The sequence below is a fragment of the Apis florea genome, unplaced genomic scaffold, assembly GCF_048593485.1.
Source record: "Apis florea isolate Af1SG1 unplaced genomic scaffold, ASM4859348v1 contig_3081_pilon, whole genome shotgun sequence".
NCBI classification, from domain to species: domain Eukaryota; kingdom Metazoa; phylum Arthropoda; class Insecta; order Hymenoptera; family Apidae; genus Apis; species Apis florea.
This window is the reverse complement of record NW_028256703.1, coordinates 1,113,551-1,133,064: the sequence shown is the minus strand read 5'-3', so window position 1 is coordinate 1,133,064 and position 19,514 is coordinate 1,113,551. Positions and strand designations below refer to the sequence as shown.

Below are 19,514 nucleotides of genomic sequence, written 5' to 3'. Positions count from 1 at the left end.
TTGCGCATTATTATTTGAGACGATCAAATATTTGGCAACATAAATTATTAGAAAATTTATTTTATTATATATATATATATATAGTTTATGTATTAATTAATGATTAAATTTATCGTGAAATTTAAATCATTTTATTTTTTAATTATTTGTGAACAGGAAACGAAAGCATCAGATTATGAGGAACGCGCAGAAGAAGAAGATCTGGATGGACACGAATTATTACCCTCTCCTGACAGTGGTAAATCAACAGATAACGAGGCAGCTTTGTCACCGATTAAAATACGATCCGATGTAAATGGGCTGGACCACGAAGAGTGCGACGAGTTGATCCACGTTGAGAACACTACGCAAGCTTGCATCATGCATGCCCTCAGCATTGTAAGTAATAATATATTTTTATTGCGTTTATAAAGCAATATAAAGTTATTGGAAATTAGTTATTACTTTTATCGCAAATATTAAAATATTGTACGTGAAATACAATTGTAGAATTTGTAGAATTTTTATATAAATTTTTCTTTTCCTCTAAAATTTAAAACTTCCCCGCTAATCAAGATTTTTTAACAAGTTTTTGCAACAAGTTTTAACGTGCAAGGAAAAAAGCGTTGAAAAGAGTATCTTTCGGGATCAAAGTAAAATTCTATCATATTCCTTTTGAAAAGGAAAAGCAAACGTGAAGTAATAGAATTCGAGAAATATTGGTTTGATCCACAATACATTTATTATGGACATTTGTATAGATGTGTAATATTCAGGCGTTCACGGGTGGGTAAATTAAATTCCAACTGAATTCCCTTCTTTCACAACCCCGTATTTATTAATTTTATATCCACTGCGCGCCGCGCCAGTTAAATCGAATATAAATTCGTATTAATTTTTATATCATATTACAGATTATCAATTGTAACAGGTTTCTCATAGTAATCTGCTCCCTTCGAAACCAGAGTAATTAATGAAATCGTACAAAGAATCTTTACATCCACCGATATAAATTTTTAATTTAATAGAAATGAAAATTAATTGCACTCCATTAAACATTATTACTTTACACGTTAAATCTGATCCTTTTTACATTCTACTTAATTCGTTTCACTTTCTATCATAATTTTATACTCTATCGCAAAGATTTCTTTCATCACAAAATTTCTCATCTCGCTCAACGTATCGATACACCGACATTATTTTATTGCATTATTTTACCTTCTAATTTTCCATTTTATCCCTTTTGTCACAAAACTTTGTCATTTTCCTCGACATATCAATTAGCCTATTATCTGCATTATCAATCAAAATAAATAGTTTTGCAACGTGATGTTATGACAAATATTATCTCTATGCTCTGTCCATTAAAATCGATAGAATGACAGACAGTAATCGATCGTTCGATGACAAATACCATCCCTTGTATCTTCATAAAAGGATCAACACCAAGATCGAGAAAGCTTTCCTTTCGTCGATAAATCACGCCAAGGCCTCTCGAAATGCGTCCACCACGTTTCAACCATTTCGATTTCGCATTCGTGGCGAGAAGACAATCATTGGCAAATGGTCGCGCGAAACCGTCGTATCCGTGTAATCACCGCGCGTAAACGTGTTATTGCTTTCGTGATCGAAGATTCTCGAAGATGTAGTCAAGTTACGTCGTAACACACGCACGAAAAAATTCATTGCGATTCGCTGTGGAACGGTGGAGCACCACGTAACCGTTCGATTTATTTTTAACGCGTCTCCCGAGGATATCGGAATTTTTTTCTTTTATTTTTGCAAAGCAATCGGTATTGGAAATGTTTTATTTGCAGAAATTGAAATTTTTGTCAATTGCATTGTAGAATTTCTGATCAAAAGATATTGGAATAATTGTACGAGTTTTTTTTTCTTTTCTTTTGTTTCTGAATGTTTAAAATTGAGGGAAATACAAGTGCACTTGGATTTTTCAAATCCACGAATTGTTTTTAAAAAGAGATTAAAAATTAGAGATTTTTAAAAATCGGTGAGAATTATGGATATATTTCCCAGTGAAAGATTATACGTTATTTTATTAAATTTATACGTCAAAGTGACGTGTTATAATAAGAATAAAAGAATGTATAGCAATAATAATGAAAATTCGTGCCACATTAAAATGCAGTGTGCAGTTCAGTGATGAGCTACAACACTCTAGGAGTTAATCCGAAATAATGAAAGTTGATTGTTGAAATAGAAATTACTTTTATTAAACGTACAGTAATAATTGTAATTTTATTTGTGGAAACAACTTCGTTCGAAAATCATCTCTCTCATAAATTTCCATTTCATTTTATATCTCTCCATTAAAAATATCTCTAATTATTCGGAATAATGTATTTAATTTAAATTTTATCACTCCTCCAAATCCAAATATTGTTTTAAATATTTATTACAAATACTCGTTCCCTTTTATGTTGCAGGACTCGTCCTTGGAACTAAACTCTGACACAAACTCGAGGGGAAGTTCTGGCCCAGTCATGGCGTTGACTAATGGATCCTTGTCTGCGAAGGAATAAGTCGAAGAGGAGAGAGAGAAAAAAAAGAAAAAAAAAAAAAAGAAGAAGAAAATTAGCCATTGCAACAAGGTTTTCCCTATCCAAGGGATTCCCTGTACCAACGCGCCACCAATGAGACATATCGATCTCCTTTAAGGATAACACACCCCTCTGTATATAGCTTAAATGCCTAACAAATAATTCAGGGTCGTCTCATGCCAGATCTGGGACCTATTTTGGCGAATTTAGTATCGATGGATCCCGAATCGCTCTGAGGATTCGATCAACGGGAAAGATTTAAAGCGTTTCGCTTCCATTTACGTCCATCTCATCGATTAATCCTCTTTTTTTTCCCCCCCTCCCCTCCCTTCCTTCATTCTTCTCATATGCTCTCACTTCTTTTCATAGAATCTAGTCCCGAAGAGAAATCGCTTTTGGCGAGTTTCCACTCGTATAAATGGAAACTTCGATTTCTTTCTATTTTCCTCCTCCTTTATACTTTTCTTTTTTTTCCCTCTCTCTCTCTCATCCCAAATTCTTTTTTAATTTCGTCATTCGCCAAAGTATATTCGCGGTTTAAAATTTACACCCAAAATCGAGTAACTTCCGATAAGATTGGAGGAACACGTAGAAAACGAGAAATCTAGTCGATCGAACATTTTTGAAAATTTTTTCTAGTCATCGTGTTATTCCTTGTCTGTGATACGATTAATATCTTCGTTAACGATTTTGTGAGAATAATTGTATGTGATATGGATTACGTAGTACGCAGGATTGGGCGATTTTTATTTAATGAAATTAAATGAAGTGAAAAATGAATTATTTAAGAAATTTGTATATGTAACGTTAGAACTGCTAAACAAAAAATTCGTCGAATTTTTTATGTCTGCAATTATCAAGTATACGCGTAGATCACTTTAATTTAAAAGTGAATATTCTTTTCAGACAGGAATAAACAATTATATCTGCCTCTTGTTACTTACTACAACATTTTCTTCTAAATTCTAATCATCTATGTATAATCTACCAACATGTTAAATATGTCAATAGTTTCAGCATCAATTCATTCACAAATTGTCAAACAATTGAAATGTCAGGTAACAAAATTATTTCAATGCTCAATCCTGATAGAGTGGAAATTTTTGAGAGATCCGTTACAATTTGTCCATTCTTTTATTCCCTTCCCTCGCGAGATTTTTTAAGTAGACGCCACGGAAGGATTCCTAAAGTAGGGTGCAACGTTAATGGATTCTTTTTCTAGCGTCGTTGAGAAATAGGTGAAAACCAGGCCGTCCGTTTGTGGTAGCGTTTTATGAAAATTACAGGTAGTCTTCCGACAACCCGGACGTAGATCGCACAGTAACGAGAATGTCCACACACATTCTTTCTCTCTTTCTCTCTCTCTTTTTCTTTCTCTGTTAAAATTAGTTAATTAATCGCGTTCCTTTTTAATTCCCCGAAGAAACCTTTCGTCTGGATTTTACTCTTTAAAGACTCTACTCTTGCATCACCAGTGGATCCAAGATTAACTCGATTCAAGTAATAAGTAGGTTGACATGTATATGTGTGTGTATGTGTGCGCGCGCGTGCGCGCGTGTGTGTGTAGGGATATTAAAAATTATTCATATCTTTGACGATGAGGAGAAAGACGATGATGGAACATCTTTATACGATAATTACGAGAGAGAAAAGAATATTCGTTCGAAAATTCAATTCGATTTAATTATTATTCGATGTATGATAAAGAAATGAAGGAAGGAGAAGGTTGATAAAAAAGAAAAGGAGGAGGAGGATGTTAGAGAAGGGAAGAAAGATTTTTTTCATAGATTCCATTTTTTTCATCGATTTATCTCGGCGGTTTTTTTTTTTTTTTTTTTTTTTTTAAATAAAGCATTGGAGACAGAAATATGAAATTATATAGTCTTCCCTTGGCGCACGGATGAAGTTCGTTTAATTTACAATTAGTTTAAAAGCTTAAACGGAGTTTGCCTTTCACAAGGTTGAATAATGTTGAACAATTCTGGTGAGGAGGAAGGGATGGATGGAACACGTTTATACGACAATTGAGAGAAAAGAGGTATTCATTGAAAATTCAATTCGATTCTACGATATATACGATAAAGGAGGAGAGTAATAAAGAGGTAGGGGAAGGTGATAAAGGAGAGGATGACAAGAAGGAGGAAAGAAGAGGAGAGTGATAAAGAGGAAGAGGAACATAAAAAGAGACTTTTTTCCGCGTCCCATTTTTTTTCATCGGTTTATCTCGCCGAGGTTTTCAAAATAAATATTGGAAACAGAAATATGGAATTATATTCGTTTATTATTTCTCTTGGGACAGATGAAGTTCGTTCACAATTAATTTAAACTGGATTTGCCTTTCACGAAGTTGAACAATTTCTGGTAAAGAGGAAGAAATAGAACATGTTTATACGGCAATTAAATTGCGAGAGAAAGAAGAGATATTCGTTCGAAAAATTCAGTTCGATTTTACGATATATGATAAAAGAGAAAAAGATGGAGAAGTTGGATAAAGAAGAGAGAAAGAAAATGATAAAATGGAATGAAGAATAAAAGAAAGAAAGGGAAGAAGAAAAAAAAAGATAAAGATTTTTTTCACCTTTCTACTTTTTCATTTTAAAAAAAACATTGGAAACAAAAATATAAAATTATATCCTCTTCCCATAGCACACCCATGAAGTTCAATTTATAATTGATTTAAAAGCTTAAACAAAAGTTTATCTTTCACAATTGAATAACGTTGAACAATTCTGATACGGTTTAAATTTATGAAGATAATTTTGAAGAGTAAGAGAAAGAAATGCTGTGCGATCTCCGGGGTGCAGTCTTTGTCCATTTAATTACGACCAAAAATGAAAATTTTCTGTTTTTTTTTTTTTTTTTAATTTTATCATTAGAATTTTGTAAATTCTGATAACAAGATTTAACGAAAAAATATTTTGATGTGGACAATGAAATATATTTCGTTAAAATTTTATATATTTTTAAAATCACTCTCGAGAATATTTGTGCAAGAATAACTTTTAAAGTAATATTGATTTACAAAAAAAAAAAAAAAAACTCGAAAATTTGATTCTCAAATGGATTCTTATAATAATTTTAATTTTTCTCAGTAAATAACACATTGAATCGCTATATATTTTCAACGCAAAATTGTAATAAAAAAAAAAAAAAATTTTTTCTATCCCTATGGTCCTAATTCTATGGTCAGAGTCTGAGAAAAAGTATGATTGTAAATAAATCGATCCGTTTTCCGTAAATCTCTAAGCTCGGTAACAAAAAAAAAAAAAAGTCGATTGGTTCTCGGTCGGGCATGTTAATCGTCAACGCTTAATTACCGTTTAGGATGTTGTAAATATTCGTGTAACCTTAAGTTAGCGGTAAAGATGGTAACCGTTACGTTTCCTAGGATTAATTAGGGGAAAAGAAAAACCTTGAAACGCTTTAAATCGCCATTTAAAACGATCCTCGACTATCCCGGACTACATTCTCGATCCCGTCGATACGTAAATTTAGCCTGAATCCGATGCTGATTTCAGCATTCGAGCTGACCGCTACGATATGCATATGATATTTAAGATTTTTTTTTTTTTCTTCTTTTGTTGATTCCGTTCAATTTCTCGTCGATCCCGTCGTTCGGTGAAACGAGAAAGGTGGACAGTGACTGATCAATTAAAAAAAAAAAAAAAAAAAAAAAAAGAAAAGGAAAAAAAAGGAAAAAAAAATAAGAAACAGAAAGAGGATGAAAGAGAAGGAGAAATTCTATTGTAATTTCCACGATAACAAATAAGATCCACCGATAATATGCGAGAAGTTGATTTTGTAGAGTGGACAGTGAACGGTAGAATGGAAAAAAAAAAAAAAAAAAAAAAAAGAAGAGAATACTCACGACAGAAAAAAAAGTGTGGGTTTATTAAATCGCGAGGAAAGAGATATACGGTTAGCATATCAAACGTGTATTTTTGATGAGAACGTGTGTGAATGCGGTTTCTTTTTTCTCCAGCGAGAACGAACAGAGGCAAGCATCGTCCAATTTAGTATAATTGATTAGAGGAACGAGAAATCTACTTAACGGTTTTACTATTGGTATAAAAAAAAATGGTTCCGTCGCGTCGTGAGCAAAGACGACGTGCAAAGGATAATGGTATCGCGGTTGGATACGTGGATACGATTATCGTTGATGATATTCGATGTATCGTGATTGCGACGTTCATTGAGAATAATTTTATTTCTGTCTGGTAGAGAAAAAAAAAAAACATGTATGACAAACGTGATGAATATCGTTCTTTGATAAATCAATTGTATCCATATGTATATTCTGAAAGAGATTCTTAGATATTTAAGAGTATTTTATGTGTATATGATTGTTTGTGTTAATTTATTTATTCATGGCACGAGTTCATTTGTTTTATAAAATTCAATATTTTTAACTCGTGGTTGTGTCAGATGTGTAAATTGATTCGATGCCGTTTTTAAAAAAGGATTAAAATTTTATCGAGTATCATTTATGTAAAATATATAGTTTTCTAAGTTATTTAAATTTAAAATAAATAAAGGCATTGAATTAAATTATACATGTAACGGGGAAAAATTTTCATAGATTCATCGTGTTAATTTATAAATTTTCCAAGAATTACTCATAATCGCACGTATTCTAAAATTACAAATTCTTCCATTATGCGTACATGGTAGTTCGAATGAAAGGAAAAAAAGGAAAAATCAATCAAATATGTATACATATTTTTTTTTTTTTTATTTCATCTTTAATTCTATTGGAATAAATCGGTGAACGAATAAAAATGGACGAACGAGATGTACGTGCAACGAAAAATGGAATGAATTTTAAATAGGTATCATTATACGTTGTACGTCGTAAAACTGCTATCACTCTAAATATCCAGCTGATATCCTGGACATACCGAAATAATAAGAAATGCTTCGACTCGATTCACAACGATCGATGTTGTTTAATTAAAAAGAGAGAAGAGATACTAGGGCTGCGAATATCCGTGCGTGTCGTTTCAGATTTGTCGTGCAGATTTCTATTTCTCTCTCGTATATGTAGTATATAACGAATCTGTAAGAAACGTGTATGGATTTTGGTTAATTATCGATTACGCATCTACCGAGGCCGATGATAGGATATACGTACGTATAAGGCATGATCGATATTCGTGTATACCTTGAAACAACAATCTCCAAGATGAATTTCAGACAGCACTTATTCAACGTTCAATCGAGTGTAAAAATAATTCGTCGATGATGAATGAACAGAGGAATAAAAAAGAGGGGAAGTAAATCAATGAATTCTTCAATAATAGAAATGTTCCACACGCTGTTTCATAAGATGTACTTGTGGTTTCAAGGTATCAACAGACTTGGCTTGTAAAGATTAAACGTTTTCACATTTATATTTTATAAGGATACGCGGGTTTCATATACGCTCTGCAAATTTCTCTATGCATATATTTATTATCGTAGGCGTATACATATATACATATATATATATATATATTATTTACATAATTAATTACGTGTATCTATTATTGTAATAATTGTAATATAATTATTGTAATAAGGTTGGAACGAAATAGCCTGATGGAGGTGTATAAGTATGATGAATCGCGTCAGGATTATCATGCGCATCGTATCAATAATGAAGAATTATTTATCGATACGATGCAGGCAACAGTTGATTGTGTGTATTTGTACCATTTATACGGGTCATTATTATTATTATTATTATTATTGTTATTATTATTATTGTTATTATTATTATTATTATTATTATCATCATTGCTATTATTTAATGATATACATATTCGCGTATATATTTTGAATATTTGAGCAATAGTGGTGCGGTCTGTCTTTAGAACAGTGCGTGAGATTTGTTTGCATCGGAAGCAGGGATATGACGGGATATTTTTCACTGTGATTCCACTGTAATCGTGCAAACAACGATCAAGGAAGAGATAAGTTGCGGATAAGTTCGACAGCCCTAGAACGATTGAAATCAAAGTCAGTGGTCTCTCTTGTTTCTACGTGAAAATTTCAATGTTAACGTGCTTATAAAGCTTGTTATTCTTTTTTTCTCTCCCTCGTGTAATTATCCAACGATGGAAATGTTCTGTAACGTTCGATCGATTTAAATTTCTTGAGAAGAAACTCCTTTACTTTTAGACCGTGTATCGTAGACCTTAGAACAAAAGTATATTGCGTTTCTTCATTCAAGATAATTCTTCTTTTTTTTTTTTTCTTTTTTTTTATCAACACGTACAAGCGACGATAAAAATTCTTCACAGTTTTTTTTATCACGATTATCAGTTTCACAGATACCATCGCTTCGTTTACGTCACGTTGATAATTTGATGAAAAAAAAAAAAACGATTAAGTTTTGAATTAATTCTCCTTTTGTAATTATCTCGAAGTAGACGAATTTTTTGTTTTTCTTTTCAATTAAGAATAATTACTAGAACTTTAATATGTAACAGTAATGCGTATGAGAGACTTACTAGATGGTGGTTCGACGAATTTTTCAATCATATCATATCACATTATATTGCAAAACGCATTGCAATCACAAAAGAAGCACTGATCGTGATAAGATGACAAGCTGGATTCTTAAATTAACGAGGAGATGCGTTACCTTTAGCGATGTGTAGATTAAGCTACCTTAATCATTTACTTAAAGAGTGGTCTATATAGTTTATCCGTATTCACCGACTATATCCGTAAAAAAAGAGAAAAAAAAAATATAAAATGATTATGAGTGTGAAAGGGAGAGAGAGAGAGGGAGAAAGAGAATGAGAGAGAGAGAGAGAGAGAGAGAGAGAGAGAAAATCGTCATCAGCTGATAAAAAAAATGAAGATCAAGAAAAATTATAACGTCGATCGATTTTGTCCTCAAAAAAGAGGGGAGGGGGGGAGAGAATTTCGAAAACTCGGCCGCTTTTCTTCCTGCGTTTTTTCTTTGTAAGGGAAACCAAAAAATGGAGGGAAAAAAAAAGGGGAGAAAAAAAAGGATACATTTATCTATGTTAAGTTACGACTAGATCTTAGAAACGAGAGTTATTTGTTCATAGTCCTATAAATACATATATATATATATATTATCTATATATATATATATATGAACAATGTTTTATGGATCATTATCATCTGAATAAAAAAATACGTTAAGTCTTTTAATGGGCTCGATGATTGATTGAATACGATGATTTTTTTGACTCTTTCTGTATGGAACTGGAAAAATCAAATAAAATCACACGAGATCATCGAAATAATTTTTTAAATTTGTGCCAATATTGTATTCTTGACTAATTAGCAAACACAAACTGCAATTGCCACTGATAAAATCAACCATCCATCAAGATTTCTTCAACCTCATCAATCTCGTGCCTCTCAAGATAACACTTATCCTCATTCAAGCTTTAATCTTTATTTAAACCTTACTTGACAGAGATTACTTACAGATAACATTTCGACATTGTTCAATCAAAAAAGTAACGCGTAATAAATTATTAATTAATCTCATAAGAAAGTATGTGTTGCTCGGAAGAAATCTTCTGAAAGGAGTGCGATTCAATATCTCTCTTGTTCCTCTTCAATCTAACATCGATCAAGAAGAAAATTAAAAGTTTCCACATCTTTTTACGAAAACTCGACCAATTATAAGAATAAAAATTTCCACGTCTTCGCATGCCAGTGTCGAAACCAATTACTCAAAATCGAAATTGGAAAAAAAATAATCCAATCGGAAAATAGTTTCTGATTCGAAGGTCGCATCAAGCGATTCTTTTTTATTCCAAGAAACGTGAAGGCCCCAGATTTGGACACGGCCACGAGAGTGGCTCGTTATAGAAAAATTTCACGACCCAGTGCCCTCAGCCGTCGAAATGAGCTCTCGTCTGTGCTCGAGCCTGTTGGGTAATGAGTCTGTTGTTTCTCCAATTAGACCGAACACGAGACCAGCCAGGGTAGGTAGGAATAAGCGAAAAGGAGCTTGGGCACGATACAAGGCCGGCTCTACGCGCTAAGTGTTCCACTTCAGCCCGACCAAATCCTTCAGCATCCGCCTCTCTTCTGTTTTCCCTTCAGGCCACTCTCGGTTTCGCGCAGTGGCCACCTAAAAACGCGGGGAAAAAACTGAAAGTGGATGCAGAAAGGGGATTGTGCACGACACCGAACAATGACTATTTCGTTTCACGGATGAAGAGCTAACAGGGAGAGAACACGCGCTTTTAACCATGAATTTTTCATCTTTTAATCGTAAATGTAAACGTTGGTTCTCGACCGAATTTTTTTCCCTTCTTTTTTCTTTTTCTTTTTCTTTTTTTTTTTCTTTCTTTTTTCCTTTCTTTTCTTTTTTTTTTTTTTGTTTTTGTTTTCTTGGTGGGATCATAAGCGCATTGTGGGTCAACGAGAGACCTCGGAGAAACCTAAACGAGCAATTATTGTTATGGGAACACTGGATGCGGCTTTCGTGCCTTTCTTGCCTGGCTAGTGGCTTTTGTAGATTACGAGTAATTGGCAGCATTGTTGACTACGGTTTCTGTTTGCTCCACTCGGTTTTGTACTAGTGATTTCGCGGACTTAAACTTACTCAGCTTGGTCTGGTTCTTCGTATTTGGCTCTGGTATTATAGTATGGATTAGAAGAGAATCATTTTGATTGGTAGAAAGGTAATCGGTAATTTTGATTTTGTTAATCGAAATATCTCGTTGCGAAAGAATTGGAAATTATGTTAATTCAATTTAATTTAAATCGATATCTGTCTTTTTATTTAAAAATAATTTTGAAAAAATGAAAACTTGAATTAAAGAATTTGTGATTTTCTAATTACATACAAAGGACAATCTCCAACTTTTTGATGCAAAAAAAAAAAAATCAAAGAATTTAAATTTATCTTTCCTTTTATTTAAATTTGTATAATTCTGAATTTCAAGAAATTTTGAATAAAGATTTCAATCGAATAGTTTATAATGAGAAAATTACATTATAGGTTATCATCATCAATCACATCGATTTTAATAGAAAATGGAAATTATTATTTAAACTTTAATTTATCCTGAGATTTGTATTGCTTATCGTGATACGAATAATTGATATAAAGGATTGAGCAATAGTTTGCTTGTTTATAATCGCGATATGATCGAGCTTGTTACACATTTAACGAGAAGCGTATTTCGACGTGACATGTTGGTGAATCTGTTTGATAGCCTCGAACGTCTCGACGCCCACGGCTTTGATCTCAGATGCAGGTAACAGAAATCCGTAATTTCCACCGGGTAATTCGAAAGTGTACGACAAATTGATTCCTGCTTTGCCCATTGCCCAATCATCGCTACCACCAGCAGCTGGATCTGTTCAATTCGCATGAAATTATGTTAAATTGAAGAAAATATAGAGGATCAAAAAAATATTCTCAAAAATATTACTTACACAGGTGATTAGCAGAGCTGCCATAAGTGTATTGGGTTTTACGAGATTTAGCGATTGCCTTTGCGCAACTACTGGCAAGATTACGCTGGAAAACAATAACAATGGTGTGATAGTAAAATAATATTTGCACTTAGTATTGATCATTATTCGTGGTAACATTGGAGAAATTAACTTACCAATTCTGGTTCGTTGGAAGGTACTTCGGATGTGAAGCCCCAAGGGTATAAGATGTACTTGAAAAAATAATATTTTTAATATTTCATTATATAACACTTTCTATAATTGTTAAAAACAATGAAATAATTTTTCCCCGATCGTATAAATTTATGGATTACGCGAGCAGAGAGGCAGAGAGAATTAAATACATTCGATGTTCCAATTCGATCGAAATATTGAAGAAAAATTAAATCGACATTCCCTTTTAAATTCGTTTTCGATTAAAATTTAACCTGGATTTACCTGGCCGTAAGAGTGGAAGGTAAGATAAGCCTTGAATTGTCCCTTTCGTGCCAGAATAAAATCTCTCAAATGTTGATTTTCTACTTCGGAGAATGCTTTAGGGCCAGCATACGTTTCGCTGCATGGGTTGTTAGACGCGCCAATCACTGCGAACAAATGGTTACATTTTAATTATTAAAAATAACTTGAAATTAATTTTTCAACCTCGGTCATCGTTTCGCACAAAATTCATGGGAAGACAATTGTTCGATCGAAAGGAGAAATGAAAATTGGCAAGAAAATAAAGTAAAAATATAAATAATTGAAAGGTAATGACGTATTAGAATTTGATCAAAGTAGAATTTTAACTCGATACGCGATAAACACAATATTACGTCAATAGCGAAATTAAGGGATTAATAATCGAAAAATTGTGAATGGAAAAAAACGTGGCTGGTTTCGTATGATGAAATTGCAACAGATGAAAACGAGCAATCGTTCGAGGAGGATGGTACGTTGGGGATAATTCGATGAAGAATTTTTTAGAAACACACGCGTCGAATTTCCTCGCGAGAAAGTTTAATACGAGAAAGTGCTGCCACGAATTTTCAGGCAACTTCCAAATAGCGGGACGAATTAGAGGTATTTCAATTTAGTGATTTGTATATATAAGCCACATTTCACGAATTTATTTTCGGGTTGAAATTCGGCTAATGAGAAAAATTAAAAACTAAAATGAAATCTCTGAAATAATTTCTCGATCCTGCTAATTGTTATTAACAGGCAAAAATGCTTTTGGCTGGTGTTAATTCGAAATATAATCTGGCACTTGGATAAGATTTAGATTCGTATTATGCTTCGTTCTGATCAATAATCGATTTTATCGAATTAATCGATCTCCGATTCATAATGTATATAATATATTTTGTTCTTTTTGAATCCTAAAAAATTTTACAAAACTTGTCTAAAAGCAAGATTAGAAAACAACCAAAGATAATTGAATTCCGTAAATTAATGAAATTTTCAATTTCATAATAAAGAATTACGATAATCACGTGTTTCCTCTGGCGTTAATTTTAATTTTTAATTTTTAAAATCGCATGCTCGATCATAATCGATTTTTGCTTTTGCTGTGAAGCAATTCTATGCTATTGCATATCATCCTTAACTGCTTTTCCCAATTCCGATTGTAAACTCGATACTCCAAAATCGTTTCGACAAAATGAACGGTGAGAGATTGTTAGCTCGAGGAAACTCGCGTCGCGGAATAACTCGAGACATCTCAAAAGTCAACGTGTCAAATGAAGAGGACTAGAGAAGTAACGACCACGCGGTAACGAGCAAGTTTTTGCAACGCTCAATCATAACTTCGGTGAAAATGGATGGACAATTGCTCTTCGAACGAAAGTTACAGTGAGAAATAGTTAACTGTGACGGATTCCTGGCCATATTAGAACGAAATGAATTTTCAAAGTTTTCCGTTTTTTTTTTTTTTTTTTGAAACATTTCATTAATCGAATACGAAATACGAAATATTTTTCTTTTTTTTAGAAATAGAATCACACGCGTCGAGCATATAATCGTTATCGTCGAAATATTAATTGAACTAACTCATCGAAAATTATCACTTGATAACGAGAAATGATACGTGCGATTATTTGAATTTGAGTTTTTTAATCAATCGTTATGTTGATCGATCAAAGATTATCAAACACGAGTTTTTTCCTTGATTTGTATTATGATTCCTTGTAAGATGTCTAGCTTAGATATAAACTATGTTAATAAATTCTTTCTTATCGAGATGATACGGTATCAATAAATATAACTTGTTTTAAAATTTTTTACTCAAGATAAGAATCATCCGATATACTTTACGATTCTATGAATTTATGGATTTCAATTTTGTAAAAGTTTTTGTGTATTCTTCACGTTTCGCCAAATATTTATATCGTTAAAGTTTAAGTTGAAACGTGTTTAACTTAATACGAGTTTAAAAAATGATAGTTTGAATATTTTATTGTTTGATTCCTAAATTGTTTTATCTATAGTAAAAACTTGAATATGCGAAAAAGAAAAAGGAATTTTCTGTTATCTGTGTTTCAGTGTGGAAAATAAAAATTAATTACAAGTAAAATAAACAAAAATTGATACTCAACCCATCCATCCCATATCGTAATTTCGGTTTCCATCGACGCCTCTACAGTTCGAACCTGAATTCGGGGATCTCGTTTTCCTCCACAATCGATTCTGAATTAAATTTTACACGAAACACATCGATTAAAAAATATCTTGGAGCAACACGTTTAACGCATTCAATGCGGATGGTGCATAAAGATTTCCCATCATGAATTTTCATCCCGAAAAAAAATTATGGAAAAAGAATGCGTATTTTTCTTTCATACGTATTTAACGCAAATATTTCATTATCCATCGCACCCTATTTTATGCGTATAATAAAATTTTAATCGCCGCATCAAATGCGTTTAACGAAGAAATGTAATCGAATTTGTATCGATTGATTTTGATTACCGCAGATTTGGTGTGCGTGAATTCGTAGCCGTCGGGGTTCAAAACTGGTAGAACGTACCAGTCAACTTCGTTCAACAGATCTTTGTGACTCGACAGCATTAAATCCACCATGTAAAGGACTGTCGCGGGGGCGATCCATTCCCTGGCATGAATTCCACCGTCGATGAATATGGCGGGCTTGTTCTTGCCACCGGTCGACAATTTTAAAACTTTCATCGCTCGCCCCTCGTACGAATTACCTATGCCGATCAACGAGGCTACGTTGCTGTACGTCTTTGTCAAATAGGTCAAGTACTCGTTCACCTGTAATTTCAACCGATCGATATATTTTCGATCAATTTTTTGGCCAACAATGATATATACTTTAAAAAAAAAAAAAAAAAAAAGAAGAAAAGCGAATATTCCGCTTCACTCGCCTCGTTATAACTTGGATAGTAAGTGAAGCTCAATCGTCCGGAAGCGTAGTCTTGAATTTTTGATTTCAGCCTTCGCTCCACTTCCTGGGTGATGTATTCCTCGGTCACCATTTCCTCCACATCCTCGATCATCACGGTGTAATCCATATTTTCCTCGTTGAGGAGTCGTTTGAACGTTTCCACCTTGTCACCTGTCACCAGAACGTCAACGAAGTCGGTGGTGGTTTTCACGAAGTCGAATCCAGGCGTGTCCATGAAATTTTTCAGGAAGGAAAATTGTTCGGGTGTCCGATACGAAATGGAGAGACTCTGCATTCTGCAAATTTTCCATTCTTATCAATAACGATATTTCGAGTAATTAACACGAGTAACAATCGTTTTGAACGATATCACTTATCTTTTATCATCTGCAGCAAGTTTTTCTGCAAGTTTAGAAATATTTCAAAGAATATTCAGGGAAGATGGATTTGTAAAATTTGTAAAAAAAATATGTATAAAGAGAATCGATATTTGTTTAGATAATTATGTTTTTCTTGCTGTTTAAAAATGATAACAAAATATGATTATACGCGTGGATCGAGAAGGAAAAGAAGAAGAAAGTGTTATAAAAACGGAACGCACCCCCGTAAAGAAGGCAAAAATTCATGGTCGACGGCCAGAGCAGCCGCGACAAGAATTGTCGCGATCAAGAAGAAGACACGCATATTGGCTACGTTCAATTAGAGCTATCTCGCCACTTCTCCACTTTTATATATCGTGTCCTATCCGCGCAAACTAATCAACCAAATTTCATTTTTATCACACGATATCGGATCGCTCTCGAAACGTCATCGTGTTTAAGTGAAGAGATTCTGATCGCAAAATGTGTGCTCGAGAAATTGTTATTAAATAAAGTAGAAAGCGAGATAAGACCAATTAGACGCAAAAAAAGAAAAATGAAATTGTTATCGCGGCAGATAGCGATTAATTGAGATTTCAATTATAGAATGAACGATTTGAAAATTCGTTTTGAATTTGAAAACATTAGATAATGTTGGTACATGATTTATATTGTGATGATAAAAACGATGTATCGATAACGTTACGTATATCATCTCTGATTAATTTGATATACGTACAATATATTATTATAGAATTTTTATTTATTCGTAAATAGAAGTATTTGATTATTTCTATAAGCTTAAGTTATTCATCTATTTAGACAATTGAAAGATTAAGGTAGTTTTTACTTTTACAAATTTTCTTCGAAAGTATAAAACTATCTCGATAAATAATTTTAAATTTTTATTATATGTAGCAATTTATTTCGTAATCGAAATTAATGTAAGCTCGAAGAAATAAATTAATTAAAATAATAGAATTTTTTTTAAAGAAAAATCTAAAATTTAAATTTATTCCTATATCTTGATTAAAGTTGTAGACTATTGTTGATTAAAAATATATAAGTATGTATTTCATGTACAATTTATCAATAAGTTAGATGATAATGGAAATTGAATTATATCCGGATTAAAATATCATGTATGATTTTGATGAATTAATTAAAAATTCATTATAAGTTCAAATATAAATAAGCAGAGTATATAATAGTAGAATATAAATAAGAAAGACGAATAGAAGATTCGATAGAATTAGAATTGATCGATAACGCCATCTCTTAAGCATTAAAAATCATCAAAAAATCATCTTAAAAATACTCAAAAGATCACACAGAATCTCAATTTGTATTTTATTCTAATTTACCATTCCTTCGAAGACATCTTTTTTAATTTTTTGATGGATAGAAATGGTTAAAATAAAAATATGTTGACTCCATGTAACAGTTTTGTAAAAAACATAATTTATATATGAAATATATATAAAAATATGTTGATTCTTTGTCACATATAGAAAAATTAATTTATATATAAAAATCTATATAAATCATGTACGTTATTTTTTTCTTTATTATTCTTTTTTACTTTATTATTATATACTATTAAATACATTTCTGATTAAATTTAAAAATTATAATGATGTATTGATTTAATTTTTTTTTTTTTTTTTTTTTTTTTTTAATATGAATTAAATTTTTAAAAGAATAGATTTTTGTCGATAAGTTAGATAGCGATCATAAAGTTTGCGAAGACAACGCCATCTCGCGTTTGGATTCCCGAAGCTCCGACTTGTTATTAGCATAGCAGAATGTGCAAGGAGGTATACGAACTCGTAGATAAGGAAGGCAACAATGTGCGAGAAGGACAGAGACTGTCTCCCACCACGCCACATGGAAAATTCATTAATTTCTCGTTTTCTACGCAAAATTTCTACACTTTTAAGTTCTCATCATGTAGCTAGAACTTCATGGAAGATTCTCATATCAATTTTAATATGAAATTCTTTTTAATTAATCATTTATTAACGATTAACGCGTCATAAAATAAAACGCGTTTTAAAACATCGAAGACGCCATATTGAAAATTAATTAATTCCTCCTTTTCTACGCATAATTTCTGCACTTTTAAGCTCTCATCATGTAGCTAGAACTTCAAACAAGCTTCTCATATCAATTTCAATGTAAAATTCTTTTTAATTAATTATTTATTAATGATTAACGCGTCATACGTTCTAATACATCGAAAACGCAATATTAATAATTAATTAATTTCTCGTTTTCTATGCAAAATTTCTGTACTTTTAAACTTTCATCTTATAACTAGAACTTCAAGCAAACTTCTCATATCAATTTTAATATAAAATTCTTTTTAATTAATTATTTATTAATAATTATTATGCATTATGTTTCAATCACAGATTTTTATTTTATAATCGAATAATAAATGATCAATTTATTTAGTTAAACTAAAGTAAAATTATATATAAAATATATATATGGAATTAGAAGAAAAAATAACGTTTCAAATATGTATTATAATAAAAAATTAATGATAATCTATTGTACGATTATACAACGATTTTATATGATGTATCAATCGTTAATAAATAATTAATTAAAAAGAATTTCACGTTAAAATTAATATGAGAAACATCTGTGAAGTTCTAGTTGTAAGATGAAAGCTTAAAAGTAGAAAAATTTTGTGTAGAAAAGGAGGAATTAATTAATTATTAATATTGCGTCTTGGATGTATTAAAACGTATGACGCTTTAATCGTTAATAAATAATTAATTAAAAAGAATTTTACGTTGGAATTGATATGAGAAGCTTGTTTGAAGTTCTAGCTACATGATGAGAGCTTAAAAGTGCAGAAATTATGCGTAGAAAAGGAGGAATTAATTAATTTTCAATATGGCGTCTTCGATGTTTTAAAACGCGTTTTATTTTATGACGCGTTAATCGTTAATAAATGATTAATCAAAAAGAATTTTACATTGAAATTGATACGAGAATCTTCCGTGAAGTTCTAGCTACATGATGAGAGCTTAAAAGTGCAGAAATTATGCGTAGAAAAGGAGGAATTAATTAATTTTCAATATGGCGTCTTCGATGTTTTAAAACGCGTTTTATTTTATGACGCGTTAATCGTTAATAAATGATTAATTAAAAAGAATTTCATATTAAAATTGATATGAGAATCTTCCATGAAGTTCTAGCTACATGATGAGAACTTAAAAGTGTAGAAATTTTGCGTAGAAAACGAGAAATTAATGAATTTTCCATGTGGCGTGGTGGGAGACAGTCTCTGTCCTTCTCGCGCATTATTGCCTTCCTTGTCTACGAGTTCGTATACCTCCTTGCATATTCTGCTATGCTAATAACAAGTCGGAGCTTCGGGAATCCAAACGCGAGATGGCGTTGTCTTCGCAAACTTTATGATCGCTTATAAGAAATCTAACTTACCGACAAAAAAAATTTCATTAACAAATAGGATAAAATTTAAAAAACATACTAGATTAATTTAAAAGTTATTTAAGTAGGAATGTATAATATAATAATAATAATAGGAATACGGAAATAAATAATAAAAAAAAGAAGAAACGTCTGTTTATATATATATATATATATTTTTTTTTAATTTATATAAAATATATATAGAAATATATGGATTCTTATAAGTTATAAAAAATCTAATTTATATATAAAAATTTATATAAACTTCTTGCGATATATTTTCTTTGATATTATTGAACTGAACAATCTTACAATCTTACATCTTTAAATAATGTAAAAATG

At 31.7% G+C, this 19,514-nt stretch overlaps 2 protein-coding genes across 8 annotated transcripts in view; one reads left to right on the top strand and one right to left on the bottom strand.

The window, feature by feature from the left end:
- Nucleotides 1-10,059, top strand: part of LOC100865280 (uncharacterized) — a 320,953-nt gene extending 310,894 nt beyond the window's left edge. For all 7 annotated transcript variants that reach the window (XM_086908754.1, XM_086908752.1, XM_086908758.1 and 4 more), the window contains 2 exons: nucleotides 157-378; nucleotides 2,427-10,059. In XM_086908754.1, the coding sequence (XP_086764880.1) occupies nucleotides 157-378; nucleotides 2,427-2,522 (318 nt within the window). In that variant the 3' untranslated portion in view covers nucleotides 2,523-10,059. The remainder of the gene's footprint in view (nucleotides 1-156; nucleotides 379-2,426) is intronic.
- Nucleotides 10,060-11,413: 1,354 nt separating this feature from the next.
- LOC100867865 (carboxypeptidase B) lies at nucleotides 11,414-16,210 on the bottom strand. Its single transcript, XM_003697770.4, has 8 exons — nucleotides 15,965-16,210; nucleotides 15,344-15,659; nucleotides 14,928-15,230; nucleotides 14,555-14,645; nucleotides 12,420-12,565; nucleotides 12,137-12,193; nucleotides 11,961-12,045; nucleotides 11,414-11,881 (listed from the first exon to the last, which is right to left on the bottom strand). The coding sequence occupies exons 1-8, from the start codon at nucleotides 16,045-16,047 to the stop codon at nucleotides 11,688-11,690; spliced, it is 1,275 nt and encodes a 424-aa protein (XP_003697818.2). The 5' UTR covers nucleotides 16,048-16,210; the 3' UTR covers nucleotides 11,414-11,687.
- Nucleotides 16,211-19,514: the final 3,304 nt, after the last annotated feature.

Bases quoted from the DNA above. Each gene is read 5' to 3' on its own strand.
- LOC100867865 (XM_003697770.4), bottom strand. From the start codon at position 16,047: ATGCGTGTCTTCTTCTTGATCGCGACAATTCTTGTCGCGGCTGCTCTG. The intron at 15,660-15,964 runs GTGCGTTCCGTT...GAAAATTTGCAG, and splicing joins TTTTTGCCTTCTTTACGGGG to AATGCAGAGTCTCTCCATTT. The intron at 12,194-12,419 runs GTAAATCCAGGT...TATTTTTTCAAG, and splicing joins CCTTCCACTCTTACGGCCAG to TACATCTTATACCCTTGGGG.